Below are 20,365 nucleotides of genomic sequence, written 5' to 3'. Positions count from 1 at the left end.
AGTTCTTAACAGAGGGTATACTGTAACCAGTTTGATTTGTTATAGTGTATATGCCTGTATTGGTACTTAGTAAAGTATTCCCAATTGTTTAACAACAGAATTTTCAAACTTCTGTTTCTGGATAGGATGGAGTAAATGTTGCCAGCCTAGCATCTCTGCTGTAGTCAACTATAAAACTCTACAAAATGAATTAAACCACTATTCTCAGATATTGGACAATAGCAGGATCAGGACATAAAAAGTGAAATAATGTAAATATATAAGAGAAGCCTAGCTTCCTGTAGGGGACACACTGAGACCTCAGTGCAAGCTAATGGAGCCCTAGAAAAGCACAGTGGTATCAACTGATCCAAGTAGGCAGGGAGAATCAGTTTGAGGCTATTGTGGTGGCTGAAATTTGCAAGTGGACAAGTACCACAAGATTTGGAGCTATAGAGAGAAGAACTCCGGCAATCTATGTAAAGGGCCTCTTAAGATTTTAGGTCAATGCTTAACTGTGCAAGTACAAGACATGCTTCACAGAGAGAGAAGCAAATAGAGAATCTGCAGGTTGCACAATGTTTGGAGACTTTGGAGTGCTGAACAGCAAAATTGGAGAGCTCTCATTGAAAACCCTTTGCATTCAACTCACAGTCCAGAAAGAAAAATGCATTAGAAATAAGGCTGTTCCATACTCTTTACAATAAACCTTTATATCAAAGCTGGAAAGGATCAAGTGCATGCCTATAAATTAGCTGTCTTCCTAGAACAAAGTTTACTCTTTTAAATGGAGAATTAAAATTTAAAATATCAATTACACAATTAAAACATACTATATATGTAGGAAAATCGAAAATGTAACCTGCCTACCTCCCCCCCAAAATAGCTATAAGAGCAGACTTACACAGAACAGAGATATTAGAATTAACAGATACAGATTTTTTTAAAGCTGTTTGGAAGATATTTAGCAAATTAAAGGGAGGCCCTAATTAATAAATAGATGACATATTTCAGTAGAGAAACAAACTATAAAATACAGAACAATGGAATTGCAGAAACTAAAAAGAACAGTATCTGAAATGAAAAATTGTCTGGAGGGGTTAAATACAAATTGGACATTGTTGTAGTCAGGGAAATAAAAACACTCCAAACTGAAATGCTGAGGAAAAAAAGGCTGAAAAAAAATGCACAAAGCCTTAGTTACATATGGAATAATTTGAGCTGTTGTATATGTGGGATGTAATACACACAGAAGGCAAGGTTTGAGATATTGGGGCAGAAAAAAAAAATGACTTAAAATATCCCAAATTTGAAGAAAAACCAATAACCCATATATCTAAGTTAGTATAAAACAACAAGGATAAAAACAAAGAAAATAAGTAGGCACATAATATTGAAATTATTGCAAACCAAAGATTAAGAGAAAAATTTTAAAACAGGCTGAAAGAAAAACACGTTACATATGGGGGAACAGAATGATGAAAATTACTACCTCTCTCTCGTCTGAAATGATATAAGCCAGAAAACAGTGGAATACATTTTTAAAAGACTGGAAGAAAAACAGGGTAAACCAGAAGTCTATATCCTATGAAAGTATCTTTCAAAAATGAAGACAGACATAGTCATATAAATAAGAGCTGAGATAATTCATCACAAGTAGATATGCATAAATAACACGAAATGAAGTTATTCAGTCTGAAAGAAATAGCATCAGATGAAACCTAAAATCTAAATGAAGGAAAGAAAGATGCCCCAAATGACAAATATATGAGTAAAATAAAAATATCTTCTAGTTTTTATTTTTTTTAAAAGTTAATGGATAACTTAAGTAAATCAAAACTGTCGAACTAAAAGGCTTGTACACAGTAAAAGAAGCAGTCAACAAAATGAAAAGCCAACCTGTGGAAGGGAAGAACATGTTTGCAAATCATTTATCTGATAAGGGGTTAATATCTAAAATATATTTAAAAATCTCCTTCAACTCAATAGCAAAATAAAACAAAAATGAACAAAACAAACAAAACCCCCAATAATCTAATTTAAAAATGGGCAAAGGACCTGAATAGACATTTTTCCAAAGAAGATACTCAAATAGACAACAGGTATATGAAAAGGTGCTCAACATCACTAATCAGTAGGGAAATGCAAATCGAAATCACAATGAATTATCACCTCATGCCTGTTAGCATGGCTAGTATCAAAAAAGACCAGACGTAATTGCTGGCGAGGAAGTGGAGAAAAGGGAACCCTGTGCCCTGTGGTAGGAATGCGTATTGGTATAGTCACTAGGGAAAACAGTATGGCAGATCCTCAAAAAATTAAAAATAAAATTTCCATATGATCCAGCAATTCAAATTCTGGGTATGTATCTGAAGGAAATGAAATCACTATCCCAAGATCTATTTGCAAGCCCATGTTCATTGTACATTATTTATAATAGCCAGGACGGGGGGGAAACAAAACAAAACAAAACAAGTGTCCATCAATGGATGGATGGATAAAGAAAATGTCACACACACACACACACACACACACACACACACACACACACACACACTGGAATAATATTCAGCCATAAAAAAGAAAGAAATCCTGTTATTTGTGACAATAGGGGAGGAACCTTGAGGGCATTTATTCTGAGTGAAATAAGTCAGATGGAGAAAGACAAATACTGTATGATCTCGCTTATATGTGGAATAAAAAATTAAAACAGAAAAAGAGATTAGACTTGTGTTTGTGAGAGGTGAGGGTGAGGGCGTGGAAATTGGGTGAAGGTGGTTAAAAGGTACAAACTTCCAGTTACAAGATAAATAATTTCTGGGGATGTAATGTACAACATGATGACTATAGTTAACAATACTTCATTGTATATTTGAAAGTTGTGAATGGAGTAAATCTTAAAAGTTCCCATCATAAGGAAAAAAATGTAGTTACATGGGGTAATGGATGTTAACTAAACTTGCAGTAATTATTTCATAATATATACATGTATCAAATCTTTATGATGTATGCCCTAAACTTATACAATGTTATATGTCAGTTATATCTCAATAAAACTGGAAAAAAGGGAATAAATTCTACCATTAATACAATTTCCAGAAAGTGGAGAAGGAAATTTTTCAGTTCATCTTTTAAGCATAGCATAATCCTATTACTGAAACTAGGCAAGGACATTATGAGAACAACTTAGACTGATACATCTTATGAACATGTGTACAAAAAATTCCTTAAACATATTAATATATCATCTGTGGCAATATAGAGAATAGTACATTGTGACTAAATGGGGTTTATTTTGGTAATTTATGATTGGTTTAATATTGAAAACCAATCAATGTAATTCATTATTTTAACAGAAAAAAAAGAAGAAAAACAAGTATCTCAGTAGATGAAAAAAAAAAGCAGTTGACAAAACTTAACATTCATTCATGATAACTTTCAACATAAATAAATAGAAAAAATATCCTTAATTTGATAAGGGATACCCACAAAATACCTCAAAGATATACTCTATGGTAAAATACTTTCCTTACTTACCTTAATATCAGCAATAAGGTAAGGATATACATTCTCTCTTTGATGTGGAAACTTTATTAGAGACTCTAACCAGAATAACTTGGCAAGGAATAAATATGATGATTGGTAAGGAAGAAATAAAATTCTCTTTATTTGTAGATGGCATTATTGCATAAATAAAAAGTAAGAAATCTACAAACAAAACAAAACAAAACACACCTAGAATGGGTCATAATTCACAAGTCAGTGTACCAACTTAAATTGTTTGGCTTCCTGATTTTGATCATTTTACTGTAAAAAACATGTAAGTATACAGGATAGTGTAATTTTCTTAAGAAATGCTTAATGAATTATTTAGGGGTAGATGGATATAATGCCTCAAAATTTCTATAAATTATTTAGGAAAAAAGTATACTTCTAACAACTTTTAATTGATTTTGAAAAAAATACACTTTTGCCTTCCTTTCAAATAGTTTAGAAACTGCCGAGAGATATAATAATAAAGCAAATGGAACAAAATATAAATAAATGAGGAATATGTCTAAAGGATATGCAGATATTTCTTGAACCAGTCTTTTAACTTCTCTGTAAGTTTGCAGTTTTTTCAAAATAAGGAATTGAGAAACAACAAAATGTGTTTCTATGTACTCATAATATTAGAATGGAAAATAAAAATGCCACTAAAATTTTTAAAACATTAAATACATAAGGATAAATTTAACAAATAGTGTGCAAAATCCCCATATTGAAAACTACAACATTTTTGAAACACATTAAGGAATACCTAAATAAATAGAAGCTATACCACATGCTGAAATTGAAAGACTGAATATTATAGATGGCATTCTACTCAAAGTGAACTAACTGTAGTTTCACTACAATATGAATTCCCAGAAGAATTGGGAATTTCTGGTAGAAACAGACAAGCTGATTCTAAATGTATTTGGAAATGCAAAAAACCTGGGATGACCTAAACAACCTTGTAAAAAAACAAAAACTGTTGGAGAAGTTGCACTACTGGATTTCAAGAATGACTAGAAAGCAACAGAAACTGAGAGATTGCAGTGGAGGCATAAGGACACACAAACAGATCAACAGAACTAACAGAGTTTCCAGAAATAGATCCATATTTATATGATCAATTTATTTTTAACAGAGGTGCCAAGACAAGCCAAAGGGGGAAAAATGGTGCTGGAGCAATCAAGAACCTAATGAAAAATGCTATGGTATTTGACATCTATCATATACCATGTTCTAAAATTAATTTGAGATAAACTGCTGTCCCAAATCTAAGAGATGATAGTGTCAATCTTCTAGATAAAAATATGGGATATAAGTTTGCTATATTGAATAGGCAAAAAGTCATTAATCATAAAAGAAAAAATAATAATACATTAGACATCATCAAAATCAGAAATTTCTCATCAAAGGCACTGTTAAGAAACAGCTAACCGCAGACTAGAAGAAAATATTTTGCAAAATGGGTATCTGACAAAGAAATATATACATCTCAATAATGAAAAGACAATCCAATGAAAAGAGCAAAACATGTGAACAGAAATGCACAAGGAAGTAATAAATGCATGAAAAAGTATTTAACATTATTAGACATTAGGAAAACATAGATTAAATCATAATGAGATAATACTACATACCATTAGAATGACCGAAATTAAAACAACACAAAGGTGACATTATTGGTGAGGATGTAGAAAATTGCAGTTCTTATTCTTCATGAGTAGAAGTGTAAAATGATACAGCTTGTTTAAAAAATGATTTTGCAGTTTCAAGTAAAGTTAAACATACACATATAAAAACATTTATTATAATGTATATTACATATCTATATGTGTGTGTGTATAGATAGATATAGATATACTCCATACTCCAGTAACTCCATTCTTAGATATTTGGAAAAGAAATAACACCTGTGTCCACCAAGGATTTGCTAAAAAGAAAAAATCTTTAGAGAAGCTTTATTTACAGTAGCTAAAAACTGGAAACTATCCAATTATCTATTAACAAGGAATGAAGAAACAAAATGAGCCATATCTATACAACAGAATTCTCAGCAATTTAAAAAGAAACGGAATACTGATATGCCCAGCATTATGCGTGCATCTCAAAAACACAGTGTAAAAGAAGTCCCACTCAAAAGAGTACATAATACATAATTTCAATTATCTGAACTTCTAAAATAGGCAATACTGATCTATGGGGAACTATTTCAGAAGACTGCCTTTTTCGAACCTTTGGGAAGGGGCATGGGAGAAGGTGTCAGGAAGTGTAAAGATCTTTTATCTTGATGGGATGTAAATATATCTGTCAAAACTCATCACAAACACTTTAGAGCTGTACATATCACTATATGCAAATTATACTCCAATATTAAAACAGTTTTCAAATGGTATATAAAAGGGAAAGGGGGAAGAAATTTGTCTTTGATTGGAGTGATGAGCATAGATGTGGAGATAAAGTTGATGAGTCAGCCACTTACTTACTGGATTTGACTAATGCTCTTTACATTTAGTTTGTATTTATTAGAAAATTTATTTCAATCATCATCTTTCATCTGATAGGCTGACTAGGATTTCACCATTTATTTGTTAAAGTATTCTGGATGGTTTCTTCTTCAGGTGATACTAAATTATTTAGAAATTGTCATGTATATATTCTAGTTAGAGAAACCTGTCATCTTTTCTATATAATGATAATCTGTATAGGTAATGGCAAGAATGTATCAAAATACTTCAGTAGAAAATAGATATAGGAACCCTATCATATTATTGATTTGGTACCTTATTGATATTCTGTTATATTTCTAATATATTTCTAATCTATGGATTTAAAAAAAGATTTTATTCTCTACTATAATTGAAATAATAAGAAAATAAATGCATGTGAAAATTTGGACTTCCATGGATTCTAATAAAACTTAGTAATATTAATGAAAAGTGGCATTGATATATTTTTGTGTGTCTGTGTTTTATAGATACCAAGGATGGTTATTGCAGAGATGCAAATAGAAAATCAAGGAACAATTTAGTTAGATGTTTCCTTGATATCTATATGTAGCAAAATTTGGTGAAACAAACAAAAATAAAAACAGGCCCTGAAAAGAGAAAGTGTTTGATTATAATGTATTAATATGGCTTTAAAAGAGGAAACTGGTAAAAAAAAAAAAACCCTATAAATAATTAATAACAATTTGAAATCAATACCTCTGCATATAGATAAAATCTGCAATATAGTGATTTAGTTTTCATTTAAATATTTTTATTATAGACTCATTTTTTAAAGTACAAGATTTTCATAAGTTCCTATATGTAAACAGTACTAGTAAAATTTAGTGTATCTATACATATTTAACTTGAGATTAAATTAATCTCATTTTGCTTTGTTAAATATGATCTTGGTTCTGATCATTTGTAAGATTACTTTAATGGAACATAAAATTCTGTCCTTTCAAATGTTTGTTTTTCCTGAAGAAAAGAATATGACTATGATGGAGAGTGGATGAATGTTGAAAGAAAATCTACCTTTTCATTTTATTCCTGGCTGTTTGCCCAGTTCTTTTGAAGGACTTAATAATTTTGGTTCCCAATGATGCCTAGAGGTGAAAAGAGACAGTGCCTAGTGGTTCAAAACAGTTCGAATGAGGTAATCAAACAGCACTGGAAAATGATCTTCTATCCCTGGTGACATACTACTGGGAATTCTAAAGGAGTTCACCAAAGGAAAGATTTTATAATTAAATTATCATTTAATCCCAGTTCTGTATTTACTCATTCAGTTGAAATCAGTAATGACAATGGGATGTCTCATGGTATTTCACCAGTTGAAGAGAGAGAAAAAAAAAATGCCTAACGGACTATGTGTAAAAAAAGTTAAATTGATGCATGCCCATTTTGATGTTTAGAAGCTTCATGGAGTTCATTGTTTCTTTTCAGAAATATGAGATGACATCAGATACTTGGCTCTCCAAACAGGTATGGCATAGGAGGTTGCTTTAGGTCACATTCTGGCCATTGTGCTCATTCTATTTGCTATGTAAGAACTTTCTCTCAAAAGTTATCTCAGTATTATGACTTTAGGCTTTGCTATGTTTGACTGAGACTTTTCCATTAAAATATTTATGACTTGTCTTTTCTATGACATCATTTATAAAAAGGCTACTTCTGTTTTCTATAGAGTATAAGTTGCAGAATAACTACTAGGATCCATTTTTAGGATCATTCATGTAAGTAAACTTTTGTGTAGATGAAAAGAGGAAAAAGTTGTGACCCATTAAAGTTGGAAACCATCAGCATTGCTCAAATTGCCCAGAAAACTGACAAAACCTCCACATAAATTGCTTATGTGGAGATTAATTAGATGAATGCTTCTTTCCTTAGATGTATCCTAGGTCCTGATGCTAGTTTATGACATAAATGAGACTGAAATCCAGATAACAATAGAATAACTACCAAATGTCTCCACAACATGGTCTCATACTGGACATTTCAGAAGGAAACACAAAGCAGATTATCTGAATATGGCTGAACCCATTTTACTACTAACTCCATCACTATTTTTTGCAAAGGGAAGAGTTGTGTTTGGTTTGCTTTTGATTTTTTTTTTTTTAAGATTATTTATTTATTTGACAGAGAGAGAGAGAGACAGTGAGAGAGGAGACACAAGCGGGGGTGGGGGGGTAGAGGGAGAAGCAGACTCCCCACTGAGCAGGGAGCCCGATGCGTGGCTCGATCCCAGGACCCTGGGATCATGACCTGAGCCTAAGGCAGACGCTTAACGACTGAGCCACCCAGGCACCCCGATTTGTTTGTTCTTTACAGCAATCTTTTATTTAATATTCTCTCCTAAAGTGTCATACACATGTATGGTTTCAATTACCACCATGTATTGAGACCTCTAAATGTATAGCCCTGGGCAGCTCACATCACTGAGTTCTAAAATTCATGCTTGGCATCTTCTCCTAAATCTATAAAAGTAACTGCACACTCCACAGGTCCAAACTGAACATATTCTAGTCTTATGTACTCTTCTTATCCTAGGAGTCAAGGACATAATTACTCATCCAGCTATTAAAATCATAAACCTATCAGTCATTCTTAAGCTTTTCTTATCCTTTTCTGCATAGTATTATTATTATTAGACTATTATTCTCTATATTATTCATCACCAGGTTCTTCAACTTTACATTCAAAGATCTCAAGTCAATTTACTTTTCTCCATTTCACAAACAGCATCCAGGATCAAACTGCAGGAACTTCAAATTGGCGTATGCCAATCTCTTCAGATTGCAGGCTGCCTGAGGGACCATTGCAAAGTGTGTACTTGGTTGCCACTACCCATATCTCTCTCACAACTGAAACCGAAATTTTTGTCAGTTCCTTCTCCATTCTAGGCACATGAGCTCTCATATTCACAGGGTCTTTGTATGAGCCTTTCTTCTAAATGGAATTCTCTCAACTACTTTCACTTTGTGAAGGCTGCTCCTTTTTCAAACCTCAGCTTAAATCACCTACTTAAAAAAATCACCTCCTCCAACCTCTGTAACCAAATCACATCCCTCAATAAAAGTTTTTATTTTTTAAGTCGAGTGTAATCTGTAATATTTATACAATTATTTCTATATTGTTTTCCTAAGTTCATAAGGGCAGGAGGGATATTCATTTTTTTGTTCCCCATTGTAAACTAAATGCTTATATAGAGTCTGATTATAACAAAATCTCCATAAATACTTGCTGAATAAAGGAAGAAAAAGTAAGAAGGGCTGTGGATAAACTAAACCTTTTTTTGTTTGAAGCGTAAGCATACCAAATCTACCCATAGGTAAATAAGTAAATATTAATATGAACTACTTAATCTTAATAAAATTGGGGAAAAAACCCAACTTTTATCTTATAGTCAGTAATGGACTTTCTTCAGTTAGATAATGAAAATAAAAACAATGACAAGCAATAACATAATGGATATTGATGCATATTCTCAATTATCCTGCATTTTTAAACCTATTTTGCTATGATTTTTATTTCCAGTGACATTCATAATAGTGTAACATGCATCAACATAATGCATGCTCTTTTGGAATTATGTTATCTACATTTTAAATCCCAAATTTATGAATGTTTAATAGAAATGTTTTTTAAAGCAAAGAAACTAGTTATCAATTATTTAGTAAAAAAAATACAGGTGGTAGTTTGTCACAGTTGAGTTTTTCTCTAGGAGCTCTTAAGAGAATTTTATAAAATATTTAGAATTTGATGATATATAAAGTATGAGAGTGGTAGTAGTAATGAGATGAAACAAATTTCTAAGACGATTAGAAACTTAATATAATCATCATATGCTCACTTTTTGGATGGTAGGAAGGACAGAGAAGAAGTAGGTATATTTGGCCTGGCCTCTAAGAAACTGTGATAACCTATGTACAAAATTTTTGGCCAAGAGATAGAATTTGGTATCCCCAATTCATCGTTCTGTACGTCATAAACACTGACTTGCTTACAATCATGAAAGTGGCCAGTGTGATTGGCTCCATTTCTATTATTGGATTCTAGGAAAAGATTGGCATAGAGCTCTATTTATAGGCAGATATTGCCTAGTGGTGAAGGTTATTAAACTCAGCAGTGCGTTTGAGAATATAGTCCCCATCTGCTCCTTCACTGAGCCATTTATAAGGCACTAGAATTTTAAGGGGATGGATGCACAAATACAAAAAGAAGAATGTTCAGATATCTCTGTACAATTATGAGTTGGACACCTACTAGGTCCTAGGCAATAGAGCTAAAAAGATAAAATTGCAAACTTAGTTTAATTATTACTTGCCTAGTGAAGGAAGCCAACCATATAATAGGATGCATTGAATGCCATGATAGAGATGAACACAGGGTGATAGAATTTCTGAGGAGAGATTTCCTAACTAGGAGACACTCTCTAACTAGGGAAATTTGGAAATGGTTTCTGTTCCTTGAATTTAAGGGAGAAAAAAAAAAAAGAAAGAGTAAGATTCAGTACATAAAGGAAAACAGAAAGGCTGTTCCAGACAGGAGAAACTTCATGTGCAAAGGCCAAGAGAGAGAGAGATCCCAGAGGGCAAGAGATGGAACCTACAGAATTATTGACTCTATCATAGTTGAAAGATGTGATTCACTCACTCAGGTCTCTTGTCAGTATTATATGCCTAGCAGTGCATTGTCTTCATCCTTGAATTATATATTACTTCACAGTTTTAAAAATTTTTACATATATCATCTTATATTTTCATGAGTGTCCATGAAGTAGACAAGGACAGTATTATCCTTATATTTCTATCAAGGGACGATCTCACTAATGAAGCTAAAATCAGATTCTTGAGTTTATTAAAATAGTCATTAGTTTATTCATTAAGTAAAAAAGTATTAAGCACACAGTCATTGTCTAGGTGCTGGAGATAGAGCAGTGAAGAATACAAGGTTCCTCCCTCATGGAGCTTCCATTCCAGAGAAGCTTTACCTACTTACCTATCTACCTGCCCACCTGCATGCATACACACATATACCCCCAAAATATGCATACCTGCCTGAACTTTGGTATGTTGGATGCTGTTAGGTGCTATGGAGAGAAACAGGAAGTAGGTAAAAAGGGATGAGGGATTTAGATAGAGCTGGATGATCTCACTTCCAAGATCTCCCTCTACATGGGTAAATAGGAAGCATCTCACTGATAAGGTGACATAGAGGCAAGATAACAAAGAGATAAAAGAAAGAACCAAAGGGAATAAAAAGTGCAAAGGCCTTGGAGCAGGAGCATGCACAATGAGGAAACAGGAGAACAAAAGGAGAGGAGATCAGAAAGAGAGTGGAGGGCCAGATCACCTGAAACAGTTTGTAGGCCATTTTATTTTTTATTTATTTATTTATTTATTTATTTGTTTTGTTATGTTATATTAATCACCATACATTACATCCTTAGTTTTTGATGTAGTGTTCCATGATTCATTGTTTGCGTATAACACCCAGTGCTCCATGCAGAACGTGTCCTCTTTAATAACCATCACCAGGCTAACCCATCCCCCCACCCCCTTCCCCTCCAGAACCCTCAGTTTGTTTCTCAGTGTCCGTCGTCTCTCATGGTTCCTCTCCACCTCTGATTTCCTCCCCCTTTCATTCTTCCATTTTAAAGACCTGCAGAAGAAACCATAGCAAAGCCTTTCTTTTACCGTTCATATAATCACTTTCGCTAATCCAATAGGAAAGAACGCAGTGCAGGCAAATCCATTTTCTTAATGTTTGCCCTGGAGCAAAAGGAAAGCAATCTATATATATAGCTTCCATCATTTAATTTTCAGAAAATTCTATTGATTTAACATGCCACTAGAGTTTAATTAAAAAAATCATCAAATGGGCATTTGTGTTTGTGTATTTTTGGAGGGGTGAACAGTGAAGATGGAAAGTTTGAATTAAATGATTTTCAGTGGATTCCTTCCAATTTTGCAGCCTTTTTGTTCTGTGTTTTTCAGTAAATTTATATACATTAACAGAAATGTATGTTCAAATAACCAGAGTTGCTGAAATATTTCAGAAAAAATATATTAAAAATTGTATGTTTTTTGTAAACCATTCATTAAAGAGCTTCTTATGGTAGTCCAAATGAAAGAGACAGAAAGGGGAATGATTGGGAGTAAGGCAGGGAGGAATGGGAAGTTATTATTTAATGGACACAGTTTCTCATTGGGAAACATGAAAAATTTCTGAAGCTAGATGGTGGCAAAAATAATTCACATTATTTTTAGAGATAATTAACCATTTCACAAACCAATTCTAAATAAAAAATGGCATAACCCATGCTTGAATTAGCAATGGTTGGCAGCACAAAGCACAATCTCGAGATTGTTATATGCATTTTTGTGTTTTAGAATGAGGAGCCGGTGTTTTCTAGAGATGGCAGCAAATTCTTCATGACAGTTCCTGTTAAGCAAGGGGGCCGTGGAGAATTTCACCACATAGCGATGTTTCTCGTCCAGGTCAGTGCTGGCTTCTTCTCTGTTTGCTGTCATTGCTGTGATGCTCACGGAGGTACAATTCTTGTGGCATATTCTGAACCTGCAGTTAATGCCTATGAAGTCCAGCCATATATTTAACCCAAGGACTAGGTTTTAGGAGGAGGATCCCCCTCCACACCTATAAATTCAAACTGTAGCTTCCCACAAAAGAGTCTCAACTGAACTCAGAGAATTTAGTGAGTCACACACGTATACGAAAAGGTGAGAGCCTTGGGATAGAGAATTGAATACATGAAAATTTTATCCAACCCCTACCTTCATAGACTTGAGGACAAACTAGAGAAAATTTTTCATTCAACAAATATATATTATTTATTTTGTACAAGCAGTATTTTCAAGGTGCTACAGATGTTTTAAAATCTTGAAGCAAACTAAATGTCCATCAAAAAGTTGAATCTGTTATTGTATATATACCCTTACAAGGAAATATAATGCAGATTTGAAAAACTAGGATAAAGATACAGAGTCTGTGCTATATTTTTATAGACATTCTGATAAAAAAGGAAAGGGTTATCTTTCCTTTAAATTCCAAATGAGTTAACAGTTAACAATTTATACAGTTTTATCCAATTATTAAAAAATTAGAGAATTCAGAAATGGTTGAAATAAGACAAGGTTAATGAGTCAATTTGAATGTAATGGTCAATAACAAATATTCATGAGAACTAGTTTCCTTCACAATCAAATAAACATCCTAGTCTCATGTAGAAGATTATTTATAAAGATAAAATTGTGTGGATAAATTGGAATCCTCTAGAAGAGTTTACAAACCAACTAGCTAAGAATCAATTTCATACTTACAAAATACAGAGTAAATATAAATGTGCCTAAATATCCCTAAACGACCTGGCTACTTTATGCCATTAGAACCTTCAAGCCTTGTGCATATTCTCAAAATTTTATCATTATCTACATACATATTTATGTTCGGCAACTCAGTGCCTTGAATTCTCAAAATCTTGTGTTGGTAGTTTAAAATTTAACACTTGTCTAAGGTCTGTACCTATTAAAATAATTGTCATGACTTTAATTTTAATCAAAGCTGAAATAATTTGGAACATGTATAATTTCTACAATAGAGATGTAGATTAATTTTCATAGTCTATCATTATAAAGTTGGAAACACAGGTTATAGACTAATATATAATGTGATCTCATTTATGTCCTAAATAAATTTTTCTATTTATGTATGCATAAACTTTTTGAAAATTTTATATCTATTAAAATGATTATATCAGATAGGTAGGACACAGGGAACTCTTTTTCTTTTTTCCTTTCTTTTCTTTCTTTCTTTTTTTTTAATGTGAACTGGAAGAAGCTTCGCTAGCAAATTGCTCTACCTGATTAACTCTTGCGAGCTAATAGTAAACTTTGTTATAAATACTAGGAAGATATTTTGGCCAAAAATAATAAATCACACTTCCCCAATCTTAAAATTGACTGTGACATTTTATTAAATTTTTAAACCTCAGTATTTTATATTCAAGAAGTTGTGTGAAAACCCAGGTGATCAAAATTACATACAAATTGTATATATTTATAAGATAGGGAATGAAGGATGGGGAGAGATATGTAATGCATCTTTATATATACAATTCCAAGAAGACAATCTATTCAAGTTAAAAAAAGAAATAGCGTCTTTTAAAAAGTGTGGGATTGGCAGGGAATGGGGGTGCTGATACGGGCATGTAGGAATTGAGATATTTATGAACCTAATAGAAGTTCCTTTATAAGCCTTGGGAAGAAATATCTTCTGCCCCTATCAAATGATTCTGACATGCAGTCTAATTCATTATTTCTGAAATGTTCAGAACAACTTCATAGAGCAGGTGTGTTTACTTTGTTCCTCTTCTATATGAAGATTATAACAAAGTTTTCATTGAAGTAGAAAATATTTTGATCTATTCTGGTTGCAGTTTAGAGAATCTGTGGTTTGCCTCACTGAGAAATAAACATGACTGCATGATTATTTATGGATATTTTGGCGATGCGGATGAAATTAATCTACTTTGTTAATGAGTTAGAGGTTAGTGGTTAGACAAATATAAGTTATACCTAAATCTACACACCCACACAATCTTAGAAAATATTTGAATTCCTTTGCCTCATTTTTTTTAAATAGTTTACAAGAAAAGCTCTTTTATGATTACCAAATTGACGCATATTCTATAAAGATTTGTACAATTCTAAGCTGAATTAACTGAACTAATTTAAAATCAAACGCAATCTTGTCACCCCACAATCTCACACTATAAATCAATTGGTGCATATATATATTTCTAATCCCTTTTAACATTAAAAATGTTTGATTTTCCCTTAAATATTACAAAGCACATATATGTATTTGTAATATTTAAAGAATAATTTATAAGCATTTTCATATCATTTATTATATTCTTAATATTTAATATTATTCTTAAGTATGTTTTAATAGCTGTTCAACATTCTGCCAAATAGATTTAGTATACTGTTTTTAAATGAATCAATTTTAATCATCATTAAAGTTACTCTAATTTTGATACTAGAAATTATTCAGAGATAAACATTCGTATACATAAATATTTGTGATTATTATCACAAAAATATATTTTAAGATATCAAAAGATACCTAGGCAAAGCATATATGTACATACGTATTTGTTTAGGTTTTGATATGGAGTTCCAAACTGACTCTCCAAAAATAGTATAATACTTTACAGTCTAAACAGTAATGCATACTAACATTGATGACTTTTTATCCTTTCTTTCTTCCTTTGACATGCTGAAAGTGAGAATTGACAGGAACAGAGGGTTTGAGAGCCAACAGTCAGGATGACCACCCTTGTAGTATTTGATGCTTAGCTATATTTGAGAGCTTCCTCACTGACTGAAAATATATTTGTTTGAAGTATCTTACTAAATGAAATTAGTAAATTTTTGTAAACATTTTGCTCTCTTTCACAATGAATAGGTAGATAAAAACTATTAATTAGAGGCCAGGCTATAAAATTACTCTTTCAGGCCATTTTGTTATAAAGTGTGATGGTTGTCATTATAAATATTTTAGTGGTTTTTTTTTTCTCATTTACAAAGGTGATTGATCCTTACTAATGTAATTTCAAAAAACAGAAGTAGAAAGAATTTATGTAGTTTCCTCCTTTTAGACAAGTTTATAATTTTATGTAAACTATAGTATTTCATTCTGATATTTTAAATTATAATTATAAAGCATACTTTTCCCATAATGCTACATAATTTTGAAAAACAATTCTTTAGAAGATTAATATTTAGTTGACTGGATGTAGATACTTAACCAGTATTATTCAGTGTATAATTCAGTGGCAATTTGCTGTAATTATATCTGTCACTGTACAAAAAGCTACTTTATATTATAGATTATTTAGTTTTGATTAACAAAACTGGAATTCCTGCATCAAAAGTAAAATATTTCTAAGCTCATATATACATACACTAATATATATACACTAATATATATATACATATATCTATATGCATACATATATATTATTTTTTATTTCTAGATTACTTTCAATATATGTGATAGCAGAATTTCTCTACTTTTATATGTTGCATTAGAGACGATATTAATAAAAATAAAAATTGGCTTTTCCAAAAATCTATATAAAGTAGTTGTTCTTTTGAGTAGAATATGCAATATGCAATATTAATATCAATCTAGTTCCTGAATCAAACAGTGATGCAGAACTTCTTTACCTCAGATCATTAAACTTGTGATTGCTTCATAAATGTTCCCCTTCCTCATCCCTCCGTGGTATTCCTTATGTAGACCTTTAACTTCTGAGTTGCCCTATCTGGAACTCTAATATCCCGTATCCTGTAATGCAGGCTGCAGTTAAGTAAAAGGTTTTTGTCAAAGACATGGCTACCTTTTTCTCTCAAATATGGAGTAAGCAGAGTTTCAATCATGTTAAGTGGTTCAAATTCATAAACATAAAGAATTGCCCTGTCATCTTCCTAAATTGTGTTAAATGAAAAATTATATATGTTGGTGAATCCATTCTCTTTCTCTATGCAGCAATAGAAAATTTTGCTCATGAGAGCTGATGATTTCACTTGGAACAATTTTAAATGCCATTATTCATTACAAATACTATAGAAAATGGCATGCCCCCAATTCACAATTCTATCATATAATCAACCCAATAAATTTTTTTCATTAAATTGCACTATTGCATCTGATTAGGACATTGTCTGAAAACAATTAGCTCACCTCATGTGATAAATAGACAGTAAATTAAAGCATGCTATTTTTAAGCACTACAATATTTCACTTATTTAGAAGCTGTAGAAGTTCAATAGAATTTAATATAAGAAATTTGAATGAACAGTGTGTAATCAGATAAAAAGCACATGCATTATTAAATTTTCACTGATATCAATATCTTTCAAATTTTTAAATAGAAATACAAGATTAATATTTAATTTTTCTGAGTAAGAGAAAATCTATACCAATGCGAGGAGAGGTATCTGATGTCTAATTGTGTCTGATGTTTTCTTCTCAAATTTTACTTTATTTGGGAATAAAAACACTTTACCTGCATCCTAGATTGTCATCCCCCTGGTGAAGGAAATTATTAGTTTTATTGCTGTTTATTCTAAAATTAAAAGTGAAATACGAGTTTAATTTAAAGTATGTTGCCATGTTGCCCTTACCAAAAGTCCACTGTGCTTTTATATTCACAATCACTTTTTTCTGTTCTACCAAGTTAATATAATAGAGACCATAGTTACTTGGAAAGAATTATTGTGCAGTAAAAATGATTATTCTTTCTTGCTTTGTTAAATTATCTTAGCTGTGACTGCTTGTCTTTTGACGGTGGATTGAAAACTGAGATACAGACACCTCCCTTGTAAAGACTAGTCAAGTTCCTTGGTATTTATTTTGAATTTACTATATGGCCATCTACTATATGCTGATTTATATTGGAATTATTTACCTAAGGTCCAGATCAAAAGTAATATGTTCACTGCTATGACATAATCTGATATGCATTAGTGGAAAACAGTTGAGTCTTATAAATACAACTATAGAACTATAAAAGATAGGTTATGCTATTATATGTGAAATGAGGTTCAACTTATTCTACAGCCCAGATTTTCCCTAGTGTATATAAAGCAAGCAGGGCAATTCCAGATGCTTGAAGTGAAATCCAATGGTTGTGAGGTTATTGTTAAGGCTTCCAACGTGAGAACTTTTGGTCCTAAATTAGAAGCATAATATTTTTATGCTAGATACATTATTGAAATTAATAATGTGCAGTTTTTAATCTTGTGTATGTTGTGTTCAGACATTGTTTCAAGCATTGGATTTTTGCTCATGATCACTTTTAATGTGGATACTCTTCTATCCTTGAACACACACCTACAAATAACAAAATTTTCTGAAAAAAAATATAATCAACCTAGAAATCTCTGAACCAAAAGCATTTCTAGATATGTACAAATATAAAGCAAAATTTCTTTACCTTTTAATGTTTTGAGATGTTGTTCATCTTAAAATTGGGCACCAAAGATGCACTAAAAACCTTAAGATCTTAGTATCCTGTCCATGTCTCATTCAAAGCAGGGTCTGAAAATGAGTAAGAGAAACCATCTATTGGGATGTTGACCTGTGGGAATTTGGCTATTAAATATGTGACTTCAGAACTCTATGTAAGCCTTTTGGCCTGTGCCTGCCTCAAATCACAGAAATTTGGTTTCATCTTTGCATTTATACTTTCATTCAGCAAATACTTAAAAAGTGCTATAATGTGTCAGTATGAAAAAAAAAAAGTTAAAAAAGAAGTCATATGTTTGTTGTTGACGTTAAAAGCTAGAAGTCTAGAGAACTCCCTTTAAAAACAAGGAATAGATGGGGTGCCTGGGTGGCTCAGTCGTTAAGCGTCTGCCTTCGGCTCAGGTCATGATCCCAGGGTCCTGGGATCGAGTCCCACATCGGGCTCCCTCCTCGGGGGGAAGCCTACTTCTCCCTCTCCCCCTCCCGCTGCTTGTGTTCCTGCTCTCGCTATCTCTGTCTCTGTCAAATAAATAAATAAAATCTTTAAAAACAAAACAAAACAAAACAAAACAAGGAATAGATGATTTAGGGAGATGTTGAAATACAGACATGTACCAAGAAGACATGGAGAATTTTTTGAAGGAAAATTCTATTACTACATAGATGAAGTGGAGTAGAATGCCCTTTTAGTTTTGCTTCCAATAGTATGGCAAAGTTGATGTTATAATAAAACTCTCCCACATGAAAAAGCCCCAGATTCTGGATATATTTATACCAAAAACACATGTGAAGTATTACTCGGCTAATATATTACAGTCTCTAAAGACATTGCAATTGAATTAGAGGTGAGTTCCAACATTTATAACTGTCTCAAAGCCATACATTTGGAAATAAAATATAATTTCTGCATTATTCATGGTGGTTTAATAGGAAATATATACATTATATCATATACATAGATGTAATATATAATCTATAAAAGGAAATATGGAATATATAAATTAACATTCAATATCAGAATTTAGAAAAATAACAAATTCAAATGAAGAAGGAAGAAAATGAGAAATACAGTAGTAGAATTTAATAAACTAGAGCAAAGGTAAATGAGGCTTAGCAAAACAAGTATTTGGCTCTTTGAAAAAAAAATTAAATCTATAATGTCTACTAAGTTTAATTTAAAAAGTAGGAAAACTCCCAAAGTATAAGTAATGAAAAGGAAGCATAACTGCAGATTTAAAAATGTGTTTTAAAATACTATTAATAACTTCATGCCAACAAATTTGAAAACTTGAGTGAAATGAATAAATTCTAGAAAAAAAAATTACCAAATCCGGTTTAAGAAACAATCTGATTGTCCCGTATTATTAAGGAAATGGAACAGTGTTTTAAAATGTCTCCACATCAAGTACAGGTGGTTTTAAAAGGTGGGCTCTATCAAATATTCAAAATATTCAAGAAGCACACATTTAAATTATATAGAAACATTCAGAAAATAGAAAAAGATGGAATAATTTTCAGTGTATTTTATGATACAGGTATCGTATGCAAAACCAAATAAAAACAGTATGAGAAAAGACAATTATAGGTCACTTAAGAACTCCTAAATCAAATAGTGGCAATTGAATTCTTCAGTGGATTAAAAAAATTACTGTTACTTTTCACACAGGAATGCTAAGTTTGATTAAAATTTAAATATCTATAATTTAATTCACTGCATTTGCACCTACATAAAAAGATATAATTGTCTTATAGGTGTAGAAACAGCCTCCAATAAATTCCACAAAATCCATAATCAAAGAGAAATATAGGAACAAAGACAACTTCTTTAAAGTCATAAAGGCATTCACCAAAAACTTAGCTAATTTAGCGAAGTCTACAGTGGACCATTAGTTATATTCCTTTTAAAAATCAGCATTGAAACTCTGTATATTGACAGCTGGTAACCAGACTTAACCTGGGGATCATTTCCTAATGTGTAAAAATATTGAAACATTATGAGGTACACATGAAAGTATAAGATATTTTATGTCAATTAAACTTAAATAAAATAAATAAAACAAAAATAAAATTTTAAAAATAAAAGTCAGCGTTGAGACAAGGAATTAAAGTGAAGTACCTTGACTATGCACAAAGCCAAATATGACGGTTTTTAAATATTACCACCTAAGAAAGACAGAAAAAAAACTTGACAGAGCCATTTCTTGAAATATTGTTGGAGAAGGGAAAGGTGGAAAGTAGAAACTAGTGATAGAAATTAAGGACCCTGCAAGGGGAAAAAAAAAAAATGTGTGTATGTATATATATAT

At 31.9% G+C, this 20,365-nt stretch overlaps 1 protein-coding gene across 2 annotated transcripts in view; it reads left to right on the top strand.

Annotated features, from left to right (window-relative positions):
• DPP10 (dipeptidyl peptidase like 10) overlaps window positions 1-20,365 on the top strand; it is a 1,400,194-nt gene that overhangs the window by 1,304,589 nt on the left and 75,240 nt on the right. For both annotated transcript variants that reach the window (XM_021695867.1, XM_021695868.2), the window contains exons 12-13: window positions 7,446-7,484; window positions 12,395-12,502. In XM_021695867.1, the coding sequence (XP_021551542.1) occupies window positions 7,446-7,484; window positions 12,395-12,502 (147 nt within the window). The remainder of the gene's footprint in view (window positions 1-7,445; window positions 7,485-12,394; window positions 12,503-20,365) is intronic.

This window comes from Neomonachus schauinslandi, chromosome 3, assembly GCF_002201575.2.
Source record: "Neomonachus schauinslandi chromosome 3, ASM220157v2, whole genome shotgun sequence".
Classification (NCBI taxonomy): domain Eukaryota; kingdom Metazoa; phylum Chordata; class Mammalia; order Carnivora; family Phocidae; genus Neomonachus; species Neomonachus schauinslandi.
This window is presented reverse-complemented; position numbering and strand designations above follow the sequence as displayed.